We start from the raw sequence: 19,485 nt of genomic DNA, 5'->3' as shown, positions 1-19,485 counted from the left end.
CCTCTCTCTCAACAACACTCCACATGTAATAGTCCATTGTATTGAGATACGGAGAATTAGGAGACTAAATGTTAGGGGTTACATGATCATGAAAATTTTCAGCCATCCATTCTTGTATTACTAGAGCCATGTGTGATAGTGCAGAGTCTTACTGAAGTACATATGGCCTTCCATTGCATACACTGTCTATCCAGAGCTTAATTATTTCCAGGACCTCAATGTTGGTGGCAGAGTTAACTCTAAGGCCTTGTGAAAAGAAGTAAGGAGGCATCACATGTCCTTTATTGCTGACAATCCCTAAAATCATGACAGTTGCAGGAAGTTTTGTATGCATAACACTTGGAACTTCCAAAGGGTTTGTACATAACAATCTGTCATTTCTTCTGTTAACTTTTTGATCTTGGTCAAAGTTTTTCTTGTTTGCGAAAAACCAAATCAGATCTTCTGCTGGATTTTTCAGTTTGTGTAAGAGCCTTTTAGATCTGATATAGTGATTTTCTTTTGCTTTTTCCGACAAATTGACCTTTCCTCATCATACAAGACTTATCTTTGAAGTCTTCATGGACAACTTATCTGACTGTTCCTTTCTGACACATCTTTTGCAGTTGACCTCATGGATTTTTTCGGATTGTAATCAATGGTCTGTTGAACTTCCTGGATAAATTCAAGTGTTCTGATGATTTCAGGGCATTTAGAATGTTTTTTATGCTTTGATACTAGTTATACATTTCCATCTTCGGTCTCTAGCTCCTTACAAACTTTGTAGATAAAAGGTCTGGCAACTTTTAAAACTCAAGATATTTCTAAATCACTATGCTCAGCCTTTATAACCACAATAACAGCATACCTCTTCATTTCTTGAGTAAGCTGAGGGTCTGCCATTATTATTTTCTGAAACAAAGATTATACAGAGTTAGCAAAAAATGCAGCAATGACCCAAGAAAGGTATGTCCTCAAATACCTAATGCACCCTGTGATTACAGTAAGTGACTATGTAGCTCCTCTACAGCAAGAGGTCTTTCTGTTCTGGTTCCCTTCTCTCTCACTTTAACCACCTCATCTCCTTGGGTAAAGCCACCTCCCTCTGTAATTTACTCAGTTGAAGGGATTCTTAGTTTTGCAAGCTGCATGGTGACCTCCCTGGTGTTGGTGCTATGAAAAAGGCACTCAGTATGTTCAGGGCAATACTGAATACTTCATGCCTCTGATCCTTTCTGTATATCATCATCATCATCATCATCATCATCATAACATCTACTTTTCCATGCTCGCATGGGTCAGATGGAATTTGTTGTGGTAGATTTCCTGTAGCCAGATGCCCTTCCTGTCATTACTATCCCTCATGTTTTTCAAGTGAAGTAATATTTCCCTGTGACCAGACATGTTTTCACAATAGTGGAAACAAACAACACTGCCTGCATTACAGAGAGACTCATTTACAACAGTCTTGTGATGTGAAGACCATGAAGCAGTAATACATAAGCGCATGTACATATCTATTTATGTACCTAAATTTTCCCACATACAATTTTAGTAACCCATTCCTGGTTACCAAACTAAAAGGTTTCTTATTATGGCAAAGGTTTTACCACTTTATGATTAGTTGTTAAAGGGCTTACATGCACTTAAGACCTATTCACTGTTTTTGTTAAACACTGCTCAACTACTAAAAGTGATGTACAACATACTATAAAAAGGATAGTACAAGTCATTTCTTTAGTAAATTTGGTTATGTCTACACTTCTCCATATTTACCAAAATAATGAAAACAATACTTGTCATTGATTAATTTTTTTTTCTTTACTGATTAATTATTTCTAGTTAGCTTTTTAATGCTCCCTGCATTAAATATGTTAACACTAATATAACAATCATTATTATGAATCTGACACAAGTAAATCCAATGACAATATATTTGTAATAATAAATATAATGATTTTAATATAAACTGATTATTGTAAAGAAGTTTCATCAGCTTAGTTTGAAACAATCCTTTACTCTTCCAGTTCAACTCACTTGTAAGTTTTTCATTTAATATCGATTTTCATTGACTTTGTAATTTTCAATTGAAATTTATAGGTACCTGCTGTCCTGGATCAATAAAAGAAAGTATAATCACTTATGTTTTCTGTTGTGATTCATCAGACATATACAGGGTTGGCCAAAAGTCACCTGACAGTAAATCAAAACCATGTAATTCCAACATCTATTTATGTTTAACAACTGAATGAAATTTTGCTAATAAACAGACAAATGTTGAAAAAAAACATGATTTTAACTCATAGTGTTCAATTATTAAACATTCATAATTGGAATGAATAAATAAAATTGAATATTAAGTATTTATGGAGTTTTGATTTACTGTTGGGTGACTTTTGGCCTACCCTGTATATTTATATATATCTATATATATAGTATTTTATTACATCAAACATATACTGCACAAAATTTTTCAATCTGATATAAAGCTACATTACATGTTAATAATTCGAATCTCTCTATAAACTCTTTGAATCTAGTTTTTTTTTTTTTCTTATGCATGGTCTTTTTTTTTTAACCTGAGAGATGCTTGTATTTTCATTTTCTACAAAAGGAAAGCACATAGGGCAGATAGTGGCGACTACAGAGAAATCTCTGTACTATTAGTCACTGGAAATATTGTAGGCAGCATCCCTAATCATTGGCTTAAACTACTAACAGAGAAGTTTCTAATAAGACTCAATTGGCTTTTACCTATCAAGAGAAGATATGGATATGATCTTTCAAACCTGTGAGATCTAAGTGAAGTGTTAAGAACAGAATCAAATCCTCTACATAATCCTTAAAAACCTCTTCATGACTTTCTGCAGTGTCTCCTGTGATTTTCTTCAGAAGATCCTTGATATTTTTTGATATTCTGCTAAGTTCATCACGATCCTAAGATTTCTTCATAGCAACATGGTTGCTGCTGTTCTGGTCTGTCATAGAGTTAAACAGAGTTGTTGCATTATTCCAGTGCTTTTGTTTTACTATATTTATCACAGCCATCTTCAGAACTTCAGCAACTTTGATGACATGGAGAGTCATCTCTTGGTCACTGTTAACAATGATTGCAAATCCCAACATCATTTGAAATATGCAAGAACTGCTTTTAGGCACCTTTGGATGTGGACTTTTCACAACCAAGACATTCAGATTGCTATAAAGTCCTTGTATTCTCAGTGTTCCTGTGTAAAATAGTTGTTATCCCATCTACCATTGGCATCTGACCTTATTGAGGGACTTTCACAAGCGCTGTCATCATAGCATTCTCATGATCAGCTAAGAAAGATTTAGAACCAATATTAACATCTTTCAAAGAGGAAATACTGAAGCAGCTAGCACTAAGAACTGCTTTCAAAGGGAGAGCAACTGCTTCCTCTAGAAAATCTGTAGCTAGCTGAGGGAATATAAATGAACAAGACGAAAACAGCTGAACAACATCCTGAATGCAACATTCAAAAGGTGTAGCATGAGCATGAACAACTGAAAAGTTCTGGCTCATGATCAAACAGCCTAAAGTTTCTTCATTCATCAAGGAGTAGATTGCTATGTATGATCTCATAGCAGGAGGAAGACAAGTAAAATCAAAACTCACTACCAAAACCCATTCAACCAGCTGTCAGACGATCCATGCCATCAGGATAGTACTTACTCACCTGCACACACATCAATAATCTCTACCTAGAAAACCATCACTTGAATTACCAAGAGTTAACCAATATATCTTCATGAAGAGCATTATTTTCAATGCTGGCAAACTTACAAAGAGATATAAGGCTAATTATGAGTTGCTCTATATATATTTCTGCCAATTAACAAAAGTACTTGGCTTGACTTTCTAGTATGAATTTTCTTGACTCTTTTCATGACAATAGGGAATAATTTAATGGAGATTTGCTTGCTAGTTCTAACAGGTCAAGTCATTTCTTAATTGGTTCCCCTGAAAGAAATAGTTGTACGAGAAAAGCAATTTATTAAAGCTTAGGGATTTAAGGTCACTACAAAAGAAAGTCAATGTCTTTCACATCTATTCTACCTTAAATGAAACTTTGACCTACTTTGTATAATAGCTGTGTCTTTTCATAACATATATCTGTGGCAGCATAAGGCATATAGTTATGCAATTATCAAATTGCTACACACTCATGCCAGCATGGACAACAGTTGTTAAAGATGATGATTGGCAACTTTAAAATTAGTATTGGTCTTCTGTAAAAGTCATAGTAAACAAACTATTTAACATATATTTTTAAGTGTTAAATATACTATATATTTTGTATTTCTACTCTACGATATTTAAACCTTTTGAAATATTGTGCAGTCTATAACCTGTAAATAGCTTGGTTTAAGAACTTGTTTTCTTTCCACTAAAAATTTGGGGACTTTATACTTATATCTTGTATCACTACAAACTATAAATGAGATTAATTTTCAAAAAATTAATATTCAACTATATTTTTACCTCATTGTATATCCAGCTGTAGTTTTCAGAAAAAAGATGGACAATATTATTCTATATGAAAATGAAAAAACAGGAATAGAAGTAGATTATCTGTAGCAATAGGAAGGAATAAGCTGTATTTAATTTATTAGATGTTCAATGTAAGTTTGTTGGAAATAAATGAATTGAAGAGATAACTGATTATCTGGAAAAATATTTGATATATATGAGTTGAATATATGTCAGCAAGTAGTACATGTTGGATAGCAATGAGACCATGGAAAAAGGACAACTCCTGGGTGTACATAAGCTGAGAAAGACTAGTGAAGATAGAGGTAGATCAAACTTTTGAAAGTAAGATGTCCAATTAAATGACAACGACTAGGAGATACAACACGTGGTCATATATACACATCACACACTCATCATCTATGCAGAACACACATAAATGCACAAAAAATATTCATACACACAATGCTTGATATATACATATACACACATACATGTACAGCTTTTACAGTAAAGATGGTTAAGGCTTTTTAATACAAGTACATTGAGAATTTTTTGCTACTGTAAAGCTAAAGTTGGTACAGAATATCTCCTCCTAAATGTAACTAAATACCTTTCCAGTTTGATTGTTTTGCATCATTTTGGCATGTACACACATATACACACACATACATAGGGTGTATCTATGCATTGATTCATGTCTCTGTCTAAATATAATATATTCCCTCTGCTAGCTTATATATGTATAGTGTATCCCCTCACCATTGCACTCTTCCTTCTTTACATTATGACCTACTTGTTACATTTAACCATGCACGTGGTTCTATGCAGATGAAAGCATATTTCATTTCTTGATAACAGTTTTTCAAATAACAGACATCTATACTCACCATGCTAGACATGCACAACTTCTATAAAAAATTTTTTGACGATAATACCACTGTTCTTCCATCTCTAACAAGAATAACATATTCTTCATATTCAAGTTGGGTCATATCATGAATTATTTCATATTAGAATTAAGGTTGTATTTCTCATGCTTCTATTATTTGACAGATGTTAGTCTTATTTAGAGCTAGAGGTGTCAGTGCACTTTAAAGAGAAATATCATTTTGAAGCAGCTTGTTATTACGATGAGGGTCTGTAAGAGAACAATTGAAGTCCCTTCGTCAAAGATTCTTTCAAAAAATTAGCTCTATTTCCTTTTTTCTTGAAATACACATATTATTAAGTATATTCTGCTCAATTTACTTGGCATAACAAGTCTCCCTCAAAAAACTATAACACATGAGTAACGTAGTCCTAGATATATTCATAAATAGATTGAATAGTCACCACTGGAATGCTTTTGACTCATAAGTCTGTTCAGACTGAACTGACGAAGGACTAAACAACATCAACCAGATTTTTGTTTTGTTTCAAAGAATTTTCCCACATATACAATATTCTTTTCTACTTTCGGCATAAGGCCCAAAGTTTTTTGGGAGGGGGCCAGTCGATTAGATTGACCCCAGTATGCAACTGGTACTTAATTTATTGACCCTAAAAGGAAGAAAGACAAAGTCGACCTCAGCAGAATTTCAACTCAGAACATAAAAACAGACAAAATACTGCTAAGCATTTCACCCGGCATGCTAACGTTTCTGCCAGTTTGCCACCTTCCACATATACAATATTGATTATAGTTTGGGCTTTGGCAGTCATGTACACAGCAGAGGACTTGATCAGATGCATTGTCATATTTATTTTGTTCTTTTGAATTGTAAGTTTAAATCCTATCAGGGTTGGCTTTATCTTTCATCCTGTGGGGATGAATAAAATATGTAATAATTATACTTTCTTCTATCATGTTTCACTCAGTGTTGCACTTTAAAAAGTTTGTTGTTTTTAAAACTTCTGTGCCTTTTATTTATTTATTCATTTATTTATTTTATATTTTTTTGCATATACTAAAAAATTATTTTTCTTTTATTTTTGGCTGAAATATCTTAAACCTTCAAGAAGAATCAACTTTCAAACACTAAAATTATAGATAAGAAAACAATAACTGGGACTTCAACGTTTATTATACCCATTAATCTGTAAATCAAAGAATTTTCAATGGGTGACGAATTCTTTGGGCCCTACCTCTCTGAACGCCAGTGGGGGACCGTCCGTGAAGACTACTCATTTTCTGGAGACTGGTTAGTATCTTTTATCTTTTACTTGTTTCAGTTATTAGACTGTGGCCATGCTGGGGCACCACCTTGAAGAATTTTTAGTTGAAATGAATCAACCTCTGTACTTATCTTTTTTAAGCCTGGTACTTATTCTATCAGTCTGTTTTGGCAAACTGTTAAGTTACAGGGATGTAAACACGCCAACACTGGTTGTCAAACAGTGCTGGGGGGGGGACAAATACAGGCACATACACTCACACATGTATACAACAGGCTTCTTTCAGTTTCCATCCACCAAATCCACATACAAAGCTTTGGTCAGCTTGAGGCTTAGTAGAAGACATTTGCCCAAGGTGTCATGCAGTGGGACTGAACCTGGAACCATGTGGTTAGGAAGCAAACTTCTTATCTCACAACCATTATCAGCTTGAAATAGAAGTATGTGTTCAGTTGTTTTATAATGAGCTATCTTAAGTCTGTTTAAAAGCTTCATAAATCAATTTTCCATTAATGCTTCATTAATAATGGGCTAACCTTAATTCTGTTGAGAATCTTCAGATTAATTTTTCATAATTAAATCTTACTTCAAGAAAATAATTTTTGAATCTTATTTTCTTTATTTGTAAAATGACACTGCTACTTAGGTCATTACTAGACCACTGGGCAGCAACTGTTGATCCCATGTTCCATAAGTAAAATTAACAGACAAATAGGACCACTTTTATATGACTATTGAGAACAACCTTATCATTATGAGATTATTGCAATACAATCTCACATGGTCAATCACTACAGTTGGTACACAGTTATACAGAGAATAAGGTCTTGATATAATTAAAGAAAATAAGTGTAAAGTCCTCTCAGTTCAGGGATATAAATCATTTTACTGTCCATGGTTGAAGCTTTGAATAGCCAGTCAAGCAACTGCTCGCTTATTGGTCCAGTGAGCTTCAAATTTCTGACCCAAATACCTCACAGGTTAAAATGGGTAATGGCACTGAATCAGTCCTGTATACTGAGGCTTATTTCGGTTTAAAAGCAACAAAGTTAAAAGAGCTGAAGCCTGCAATAGGATTGTCATTTGAACAAAACTAATGGTAGTATAGCATAGTACATATGCAACAAGTGATAAAACAGGTTTATAAAATGGAGGTAGAGACTTAATCTAAGACTAAGGGAAAATCTAACTAAAAGAGAAGCAGAAAGAAGTTTTACCAGTGTTCAATAGTGTGAGAGAGTGTTTAAATTAAACTGTGCTGAATTTGAAACCAATTGTATAGCCACTAGTTAACCTTGAATGAGCAGATCTATGATCAAAGGTGTTCTAGCCATGACTGTCCCATGTTTTTATATAACAAGGACTACATTATCCACTGTATCCCTTATTGGGCTGCAATTTGCCCATGACTGTCATAGAGATTCTCTTTTATCATCAAGCTAATCAAAAAAAAAAGATGTCCAGGTATAAAGGTGCAATCTGAATATGATGAATATATATATATAAAGCAAAAAATTGAGATTCAGATGAATTTGGTACTTAAGTTGAGGCACCAAAAATTAGTGCGGTATTATCCATACAATTTCAAAATAAGGTGAATAAAATCAAAATAAGCAACAGGATATCCAGAGGTGATGCAGTGCGACCATTTCAAGTGGCTCCATTTAATTGAACAATGCAATCATTACATCAATTTAAATGCAGAGCTATCCTCAGCTGCATAAATAAATAGAATTAATGTAGTCAATCGGACACATTTGTATAATTTTACTTAAATCCTCTAAGAGGGCAAGAAGACAGACAAAGTCCATGCTGTTTTCACTTTAGCTTAGAAGCTCCTAAGGCATCAGGAAAAAAAGAAACTTGTTAGGGTTCTAGCTTGTCACTAATTTTGGGGTCGTTTTGATTTAGTCTTGTTTATCAAATCTTTATATATCAAAATCTAAGACTATAGAGCAATGTCTGTTAAGAAAGGGCATGAGTGAGTTGACAGGGTCATAGTGGGTATAGTCATAAAACTTGTCAAAGTTTATTTTGAAGTAGTATAAAGTAACTAGCTATAATGAGGTTTGGTAAAGGAATATCTTAAATCAAGATGTTAATTACCAGTTAAAGGGGCAAGATTCTAATAAAACCAATGATAATGATACAGGAGAAATTTTTATTATGGGGTACTATAGTTGAATGATTTAAACAATATTGTTATATTATATAAAGATAAAATTTAGGGTTATCAAGAAAAATATTATAACCAAAAGGATACAATTTTGAGTAATTTACAACAATAGAGAGAGAAAAAAATTACATAGAGTTAGTTTAATATATTTTCATATACTTAAATATTTACTTATTAGGTGGTATCTATGAAGATTGCTCACTGGCATTTACTGGCATTTAATAAAGGAATACTGGGGCGATAGAACATGCTAACTATATAATAAATATAATCTAAGAGGTATATTATAAGTTGTGAAGTTACTGGTGCTGTTATATATAAGCTGATATAAATTTCTAGGGATACAAAAATTAGGTTTACTTACATAAAGGCTATTATAAATATGATCAGTAGGGTAGAACACCATAGAAAGAAAGAAATAGTTTAATCACTAAAAACCATGATGAAGTATATATACCTTATTATCATCAATAGAAAAGAGAAGATTATATAGAATTTGTTTAATAATTCAAACATTTAAACTAAATTATTTATTTATTAGGTGGTATCTATACAGACTGATACCTGGTATTTACTAGAGGAATATTGAGGTTATAGAACATGCTAACTTTGTCTCTCTTCTTACCCTCTTAGAGGATTTAAGTAAAATTATACAAATGTGTCCAACTGATTAAATTAATTCTATTTATTTATTTATGCAGATGAGGATAGCACAGCATTTAAATTGATGCAATGGTTGCATTGTTCAATTAAATGGAGTCACTTGAAACAGTCGTACTGCATTACCTCTGGATATCCTGTTGCTTATTTTGATATTCTTTCTCTTTTCTTTTCTTTTACTTGTTACAGTCATTTGACTGTGGCCATGCTGGAGCACCGCCTTTAGTCGAGCAAATCGACCCCAGGACTTATTCTTTGTAAGCCTAGCACTTATTCTATCGGTCTCTTTTGTCGAACCACTAAGTTATGGGGATGTAAACACACCAGCATCAGTTGTCAAGCAATGTTGGGGGGACAAACACAGACACACAAACATATACACATGCACACACATACATCCATATATACGACGGGCTTCTTTCAGTTTCCGTCTACCAAATCCACTCACAAGGCTTTGGTCAGCCCAAGGCTATAGTAGAAGACACTTGCCCAAGGTGCCATGCAGTGGGACTGAACCCGGAACCATGTGGTTGGTAAGCAAGCTACTTACCACACAGCCACTCCTACGCCTATATATATATATATATATATATATATGTATATAGACATAGATATACACATATACATACATAGACATAGATATACACATATACATACATACATACATACATACATACATACATACACACGCATGCACACATATACATATATATATATACATACATACACACAAACAAAAATCCCCTTTTGTTGATGTTGAAATTCCAATGAAGGAGCCTTGAATCTAGGTTAGAAACTGGTTCTTTACTGGCAAGAAATCTTGAAATAAAACTGAACAATGACATACATACACATGTGTATATGCATATTTATGCACATGTGTGTGTGTAGCAATTCTTGAAAATACTTAAGTTCAATTTATCGTTAAAGAAAAGGAGATTGTGAAAAGTATTTAAAACATGAAAAATGTTAACATGTTTAATTATTTTTCTATTTCATTTTTTTCGTCTCCCTCTATATAATTTAAACAGTTGGAAATATTGTACACATCATGACTCTCTCAACACAGTTTACCTTCATGGAGAAGATGGCTTGTTTGGCTGGTCCGATTATAAAGCCAAATTATGTGCATCTGTAGCATTGTGGAATGGAAAAGATACTATACTTAAAGAGAGGTTATTTGGGCTTACTGGGCCTCAGGTAATTCATTTGAAGTATTTTTTATCTTTGTTGTTTTACAAGTTTGTATTTGAAACAAATATTTATGCAGTGCTAAAATGTACAATACAAGGGGTGTCTCAAAAGTCTTGAGCCTCAAAAAAACAAAACATAGTACAAGACTTCTGATGATTTATTTTTCAACATAGTCCCTTTTGATGGCTGAACACTTTCTCCAGCGGTGCAAGTGCCATTATCCCGGCATAGAGGAACTCCTTTGTTTGAGACTCTAAGAAACTTCCTACAGTGTCTATGACGTCATTGTCAGTGGCAAAATGGCAACCAGCCAGGGCTTTTTTCATTTTTGGGAATAGATGAAAGTCAGAGGGGGCTAAGTCTGGCAAATAAGGCAGATGGGGAACAAGTTCATATCCACAATCACGAATTGTTGCCATTGCAACCACTGAGGTGTGGGCTGGAGCATTGTCATGATGAAAAAGGACTCCTCTGGAGAGCATTCCTGGCCTTTTTTCTTTGATTGCTTCCTGGAGGCATTACAGTAGCTGAGAATAATACAGCCCTGTCATGGTGTGACTTTTTTCAAGGTAATCGATCAGCGAGACACCTTGAGAATCAAAAAAAAAAATGACACCATGACCTTGCCAGCTGAAGGAATGAGCTGGCCTTCTTTGGGGTAGGAGAAAATGTGTGCTTCCACTGCTTTAATTGTTCTTTGGTTTCAGGCTGGTAGTGATGAACCCAACTTTCGTCCATAGTAATAAAACAAGCAAGAAAATTCTCTTCATCGGCTTCAAACGGTTCCAGTTTGCTCGTGGACAAAGTGCACCTGGTGCGTTTTTGTTCAGGAGTCAAAAGGCGAGGGACCCACCTTGCAGAAACCTTTGAGAACCCAAGTTCTTTTGTCACAATGTTGTCTGCTCTTTCATTTGAGATACCCAGTCTCTCAGCTATCTGGCGACATGATATTCGATGATCTTGCATTATCATACCAAAAGCAAAGTCAATGTTGTCCTCGGTGGTTGCAATTGGAGGCCTCCCTGGTGTGGGATCATCTTCCACACTCTCCCTGCCACACTGGAATTCATTACCCAGCATACATATGAAAGAGCATTGTCTGTTAAGGTTCTCACCATATCTTCATGGATTTCTGATGGAATCATACCTTTCAAATGAAGGTATTTATGACAGAACGATACTCAGTTTTCTCCATTTTCCTTGTAACCTCGTCATTTGTTTATTCAAAAATCTGTAACAAAAAAAATAAAATATCAGAATCATGAAAATGAGCAAGAATACTTCAAAAAGACTGTACTTACCAGAAAAAATTGTTTTAGCTACCTTGCAGCCCTGTTTCTAGGTTAGGCTCAAAACTTTTCATACACTCCTCGTATTTCAATATTTTCCCTTATAAACATTTTTAATGGCATGTTTGTTTATATACTTTTTACACACTGAATGTCATTAACTTTTTGACATGATTGTGAGATTTTTTTTTTACACCTGAATGCACTCCCTATTCTCAGTCACTCATGCATGAACTAAGAAAAATACCTGTTATTTGTCAAGATGACATAATTGTACCAAATTTTTCTCATTGAATTTATTGTGTTCATTGTACCTTTTCCTTTTTATCTTGCTGAAAATGTATTGCTGAATATTTAATGGTAAGAATAGCATTCATCCCATTGTTAATATTCCCACTCAACTATTCACGATTAAGTATCTGAATTTGCAAAAGAGATATATTTGGACTCGAGCCTGGCCATATGGTTAAAAACTTTGCTTTGTGATCATAACAGGTTCCAAGTTCAAACTCAATACACACACCTTTAGCCAAGTGTTTTCTACTATACTCTTTTTGGTTAACTGTGTGAAAGCATGTTTGTTGTTTGGTTAAGAAGTTTGCTTCCTAACCACATGGTTTCAGGTTCAATCCCAGTACATGGCACCTTGGGCAAGTGTCTTCTATTATTGCCCTGGGTCAATCAAAACTTTATGAGTGGATTTGCTTGATGGAAACTGAAAGAAGCCTATTGTACATCTATATATACATGTAAATATATATATATATATATTTGAAAACCAGTGGATGTATTCCACTGAATTTTAGGTAAATAAACCTTCGACAGTCAGTAGTGACACCTGCTGAGTTTGGCTACTCTACATTGATAAGGGTCAAATAGCCTGAAACTAGTCTGTAGATGCCAGACCAGCAAGGGGAAGCAGCTGACCTCCCCTGATCAAAGGTTATAATGGACACAGGTTCGTGTGTCACATAGCTAGCTAGAGGTGATGGCCTCTTGGAGCTAATCAATGGCAGCATTTGTCCTATTTTTCTGGACTGCCATGTTAGCTTGGCAATAACTATTAATATCCAGTACCGCTGCTGTAGTCTCCTTTAGAGAGACTTAGAAATATTAATATTTATATTTATATATATATGTGTGTGTGTGTATCTTGTTCATCTTGATGTCACATGATTGTTATACAAGGATGTTATTCATTTATGATATTCTGTGAAAACATGTCTGGCCACAGAGAAATATTACCTTGCTTGGAAACAGGTAAGAGTTGGCAACAGGAAGGGCATCTAGTCATGGAAAAGTGGATGTTACCAAGAAATTTATAGAGAGCAAAGAAAAAGCTTCTTCTAAGCAAACAACTTTCGGCTTGCTTTTTTAAAAAGGAAATCTACAAGTCCGTCTATGAGTGCTTGTGAATCAGCAATCACATCTACAAGTGATGGTGTGTGAGAGTCTAGTGAAACTGAAAAGGATTCAGAAAACGATTATAATAGTAATATTTTTTATTATAAATGACCTTGATACTCTTTCTGCTTTACATAAAATATTCTTTACATTCTACTGTTATTTTATTGCCATTTATTTACGAGTATTATAAATATTTTTCTGGGAACAAATTATGATTTATAACATTGCTACTATTGGAAATTATTGCTTTGCTTTACGAATTTTCATTTTGAGTGGCCTCAGCAAACAAATTAACTCATATGTTGGGGCATTACTGTGTATGTGTGTGTGTGTATGTATGTATGTATGTATGTATGTATGTATGTATGTATGTATGTATGTATGTATGTATGTATGTGTGTATGTATGTATGTATGTATGTATGTATGTATGGGCGGATGGATGGACAGACAGTTGTGTATATATATATGTATATATACATCATTTGGCATTAGGAAGGGCATCAAGCTATAGAAACCATACCACAACAGACAGTTGAGTAAGATTTGATTACTTCTTCTAGTAGGTCTAAAAACCATTTAGAAACTCCCTCATGTTGTTTTAGAAGTAGTAACAGCAGGAGCTGCAATGAAATGAAGTCTGTGAACTGGAATCTTTCAGATGGATCACAAAATGTAGTGAATAGTTTCTTTTTCCTGAAAATAAGCACAGTAGTTCATAACAGTTCAGCTGCAGATAGGTACTTTTCAGGATATGAAGTCCATAGTGTTGCTGAGACATAGTTTGATGTGCAGATCAGTGGTGTCAGAGGTGAAAACCTTGGAATTGACAGAAAATGATGTGCAGCTAGGCCTTTAAAGCTGTTTCTAGAATAGTTGTGCAGTTGATGCAGATCTTTGCATGTTGTCCACACTAAGTTCAGGAAGTATATGGTGTAAAGTATGTGTGGCTACATGGTAATGGGACATAGGACATAGACTCATTTCTCACTCACCCCTGTAGAACAGAAGCTAGAGTGAAATGAGTTGAGAACAATCTTTTGGATATGTTGCATTGACTTGCATGAAAGATGGTGCCTCTATGCTTCACAATTGAGATGATATAACATTGAAAAGAATGGTAATGTATTGTGTAACAGACGTTGCAAACCCATACCTTAGAATGAGAAACAGATGTTAAAACAAGGACAATAAGGGTTTCTTACATAACAATAAAGAAATCAAAATTGAGCTGCAGAGTTTGCTCACTATTTAGGTTGCAATTTTAATAAAATGCCTACAAATATCCATTTCAAAAATGGAAAAAAAATAATTTGAAATTTAAATACAATGTTTCTTGACATGAAAAAAAGAAGATAATAAATTTTCATCTTAAAATTAATACAAAATAGTTTCTTGTTAATCGTTTGTTTATATTGTCTTTTCAATTAATTATCATTATGATACTGACTCCAATGATAATATGCTTTACACTTAATATTTTTATTTCATTGTTTCATTTTTTTCTATGTGTACATAATATTCAACTTCCTTGTCAAAGCTAAATTCTAGTATATTTATTCCATTAATCATTGCCATCATGTATCATACAATTTTACAGCATGTAAATCAGTGGTTCTCAACCAGGGTCCATACAAGATTTTGTTGTTAAAATTTATATGCAATGTTGTGAGAAAGGGTCTACAAATTTTGAGACTCACAGAGGGGATGACAGGAGACTGACATTCCTAGCAGTTTGCTGTGCTTGAAAAGACACATCAAGCTAAGTAGAAATGTGTTTACTCTTGCATGCAGGCTCGTTCCTTGCAACCCCTTCAGCTGAGCATCCCTAATCTTATGGGCTCGTAAGTGCTCATAAGTGCACCTGCACCAGTACTGTGTAAAAGCACCTAGTACACTCTGTAAAGTGGTTGGCATTAAGAAGGGCATCAGTCATAGAAACCATGCCAAAACAGACATGGAGCCTGACAGCTTCTGTCAAACTGTCCAACTCATGCTAGCATAGAAAATGGCCATTAAGTAGTGGTGGTGAAGAAGAAGAAGAAGTTGGTTATATTTCTCCAATACACAAAATATTTTAACATTTTTTATACAATTGCTAATAATATTTCATTATAAAAATATAAGAGAATTTCTTTAAACATTGAATGGCTATGAGGTCCACCCAAATAAAATAGGAACCAGAGAGGTCCACAAGCAAAAAATGTTTGAGAACCACTGGTCTACATCAAAGCTGCACAATTGGTATGCAGTGACACACTGGTGTGCCACGAGACGATGCTGGGGGTGTGCCACAGTGTAATACTTTTAGTTATATATCTAGTTCAGGTATGCTACCGAATTTTGAAAAGAATATAAATGTACCACAAGTGAAAAAAGGTTGTGCAGCACTAGCCTAGATGATAATGCTACAGTAAAAGTCTTCCTGATTAAATGCAAGTTCTCCCATTGAATGAAACTATAGCATTACTTCATTCTGTCTTTCTCATAATGATTTCTTGACAGCGATATTGAAGTAGTTTGTCATTGCTCTCCCCCAATTGGATGTCTGTTGACCCACAAGTAGCTCATCTACCCATTGACAGGTCTTGTTTTTAATCCTACTGAGTGTCCAAACACCATCTTTACAAGAATAGCAAGCTACTCATGGGGCAGTGGGGAGAACCTGTTTAGTCACTGACCAATAACAGAACAGGTAGTTCCCGTTTACATGGTACCAGTAGCAGCTCTCATTGGGCTGTGATGAGATGATCCCTAGCCTGACTTGTACTCCATTAATGTTAGTGACAAAAAATGTCTCTCTTGTTCTGAAATTTTATATGCAGTGTAGACCATATCAATGATAACTAAAAATTATACGAGCCAATGAGTGAGCCATTATGAGGTAGGTTGACATACTAGAAATTGCAACCAAATCTTTACAAATCATACCTGCTGCCTGAAGAACATATTAAATAATGTAATCTTACATAAATAAATCAGATAGTCAGAGCTCAGCCATGGCTGATATGGAGCTAAACCACAATAACTATAAATAATGTGTCACATGATAGTATAGAAAATGTCTTATTCTTCTTCTTCTTCTTCTTCTTTCCCTAACTGACGGCTAGAGTGGGAAGCCATTCTCTCAACCAATATCCTGTTAGATGGCAGGCTCTGGTGATGATGTTATTCCATGCTTTTCAATCCGTAGCACTGACCTTACCATGCTCAAGGTCAAGGCATTGCACACTTCAGGTCTTCCTCTATTTATTTCACCCATGTTTTCTTTGGTGCACTGCACTGGATTCTCCAGTGTGTGGGTCACTGCCATCACAAAAGTTGGTGTGGTAGTCTTCCAGTGCACATCCTGCTGATATGGCCAAACCACTATAGCCTATGCTGCTGGACTTGGTCTTCAATGGTCGGTTGCTGCAGCTGGCATTATTCTTGGATGTTGTTTGAGATTTGGTTGCATAGAGGCATCAAGGATCTGATGAAGAAATCACATTTGGAACACCTTGAGCTTGTTCAGGTCTTGTTTGAGGGAGGTCCAGGTCTCAGTTCTGTAAAGGTGGACAGGCAGAACCAATGTGTGGAAAAGACATATCTTGGTCCTCAGGAAGTTGTTACGATATCAAAATTTTTACTAAATAAAGCATGCTTTCCCTATTGTAAACAAATCATCACCTTATTTATTCCTGTTTACAGCAAAAGTTTTACATCAAATTTTGAAAATTGCAGAAGTCTAAAAATAAAAAGGAAGCAAACATTAACCCTTCATTTTTTTCAGGGTAACCATGGCGAGGATGTTAAAGAACTATATTACTATCTATGTAATGTCCCTAACCACAACTATATGAAGGCTCTGTATCAGTACCCACAGACAAATTTCCCATATAAAAAATTAATCAAACAAAATAGAAAACGTTGTTTTGCTGAACGAGAATATGAAATAGTTGATACAGGTTGGTAACTTCTTTATTTTCTTTTGTTTGTATCGCATTGATCCATTTATATTAATGTAGAATTTTGGTTTAAATAAGTAGTTTCTTTAACTATAATGAAATCATGCTTTAAAGGCAAAATTATCAAAGTGTCAACTAATTTCTTCACAAGCCAAATAGGGCACCTTTATGTATTTGATCAACCTATTAAAAATAGCAATAAAAGCTCCCTCAAATCACACCCAACCATCTTATAAAAAGAAAGGACATATAAGATCATGTAGTCTATTTGTAGTACCAAGAATCTCTGTCCTATTGATAATCAGTATTGTGTAGCTAGTCTTGTAACTTCAGAATAGTTACCTATATTATTCATAATCATAATAGCAATATTAGAAACTTGTTCAATTTTTCTCTAACTGTCTAATGTTAGCAAGTACTAAGATAGTTAAATATTTTGTGATGTATTTAAGAGACGTCGTGAGCTAAGTTTCTGGATCATAAATTCAAAACAAACTGCATTTGGTTTTATGTTGTGCTCATAAATAATTATAGATGGTGACACTGAATGAACTGGATGTTTTCACACCTTTTTACCATGGTAACTGCTGTGTATTTGCCTTTTAGCAGTTGAAATATGTGATAAACATATTTCAACTTACCTAATTCTGCTCATAAATAAGTTGTTTAACTCCACTTGCTTCTGCAAAACTTTATGAAAATTGATTTCACTTCATTCAATAAGTGAATGGATGATGTGCCAATTCCAGCATTTGATCCTCAGAATAGGGGAGTTTGACAAAAAAAATCCTAGACTCACTATCTTCAATTCAGTTTTCATGCTTATTCTCACCTATGGTCATGAATGTTGGGTAATTTACAAAATAATAGAATTGCAAATATAAGCAGCCAAACTGGGGTTTCTCTGAAGGATTTCTAGAGTAATGTTATTTTACAGGGTATGTAGCTCGGAGACCAGAGAGTCTTTCCAGGCCAAACCACAACTTCTTCACATTGAGAGGTCACAGCTACAGTCCTACAAACATGTAATGAGAATGTTGCTGGAAAGAATCATGAGAAAGATTCTTCATGAGACCTAGGGGTAGAATGAGATAGTTGGATAATATCCATAGTTTCAGTTAGTTATGTTTGGAAATCTGGCCAGAAAGTCTAATGACGGTTGCTTCTGATAGGATCCTATGGAGGAAGTGCCAGAGGACTCTACTTCAACAACCCTCCCAGGAATAGTGACTTGAGAAGTTGAATGGATGGACAGATGGACAGGAAGGTTGGCTGATATAAAATAAGACAAGTAATTTCAAAAGAACCTTGTCCATTAAACTAAACCAACCTTACTTTGACAATTGAGAAATATTACAACAAAATACCTCTTTATTACATATTCATAGATATTTTATTTAGATGTATGATTTAACAATACCATGCAATGTGTATTGGATCAATACTTGATCAATGGATAACATGTTTAACAATACTTCTCTTCCTTTATGTTCTGAGTTCAAATCATGTCTTTCAGGGTCAATAAATAAATAAAGTACTGGGATTCATGTAATTGACTCAACATTTTTATTCCCACTAATTTGTGGTTCATGCTTATGTCAAAAATCAATATGATAGATATAAAATTATTCACATTTCAGAGATGCATTTGCAGGTATTTTGATATGAGATTCTGTATTCAAACTAAAATGATTGCAGAATAGGAGACACGTATTGGTTTCAAATTTTGGCACAAGACCAGCAGTTTTGTGGGAGGGCCCAAGTCAATTAAGTCAACCTCAGTGCTCAACTTATTTTATTGACCTTGAAAGGATGAATTTGAACTCAGAATGTAAAGGTAGACATAAATGCCACTAAGCAGTTTGCCCAACATGCTAACAATTCTGCCAGCTCACTGACTCACAGATGACATATATTTGTCATTCAACAAAAATGGAAACAAAGACTGTTAACTTCACCGAAGCATTTATTATTTGGTGTGAAAATTTTTGTTGCATTAGCTGTGACTTAGTAACTGACTTGATTGCAATGCATTTAGTTTGTGAGGTTGTTGGTTGGTAAAGGACTGAGATATCTGGTGCCTGGCCATACTCAAGAAGACCTGTACCCTGCAACAGATGCATTAAGACTGATCCTGCTGGTGGTGTAAAGCACTCATGGCAGCAACATGTAAAGTTGTAAGTTG

The 19,485-nt window shown here is 34.6% G+C and overlaps 1 protein-coding gene across 1 annotated transcript in view; it reads left to right on the top strand.

Moving 5' to 3' along the window:
* The window catches only part of LOC115216670 (uncharacterized protein YMR196W), a 75,046-nt gene that overhangs the window by 8,380 nt on the left and 47,181 nt on the right, over window positions 1-19,485 (top strand). The window contains exons 2-4 of the mRNA XM_036501725.1: window positions 6,473-6,654; window positions 10,496-10,664; window positions 17,126-17,300. Coding sequence (XP_036357618.1) covers window positions 6,572-6,654; window positions 10,496-10,664; window positions 17,126-17,300 — 427 coding nt within the window. The 5' untranslated portion in view covers window positions 6,473-6,571. The remainder of the gene's footprint in view (window positions 1-6,472; window positions 6,655-10,495; window positions 10,665-17,125; window positions 17,301-19,485) is intronic.

The sequence above is a fragment of the Octopus sinensis genome, linkage group LG1, assembly GCF_006345805.1.
Source record: "Octopus sinensis linkage group LG1, ASM634580v1, whole genome shotgun sequence".
Taxonomy (NCBI): Eukaryota; Metazoa; Mollusca; class Cephalopoda; order Octopoda; family Octopodidae; genus Octopus; species Octopus sinensis.
Note: the sequence above shows the minus strand (reverse complement) of the source record. Positions and strands in the feature narration are given on the sequence as shown.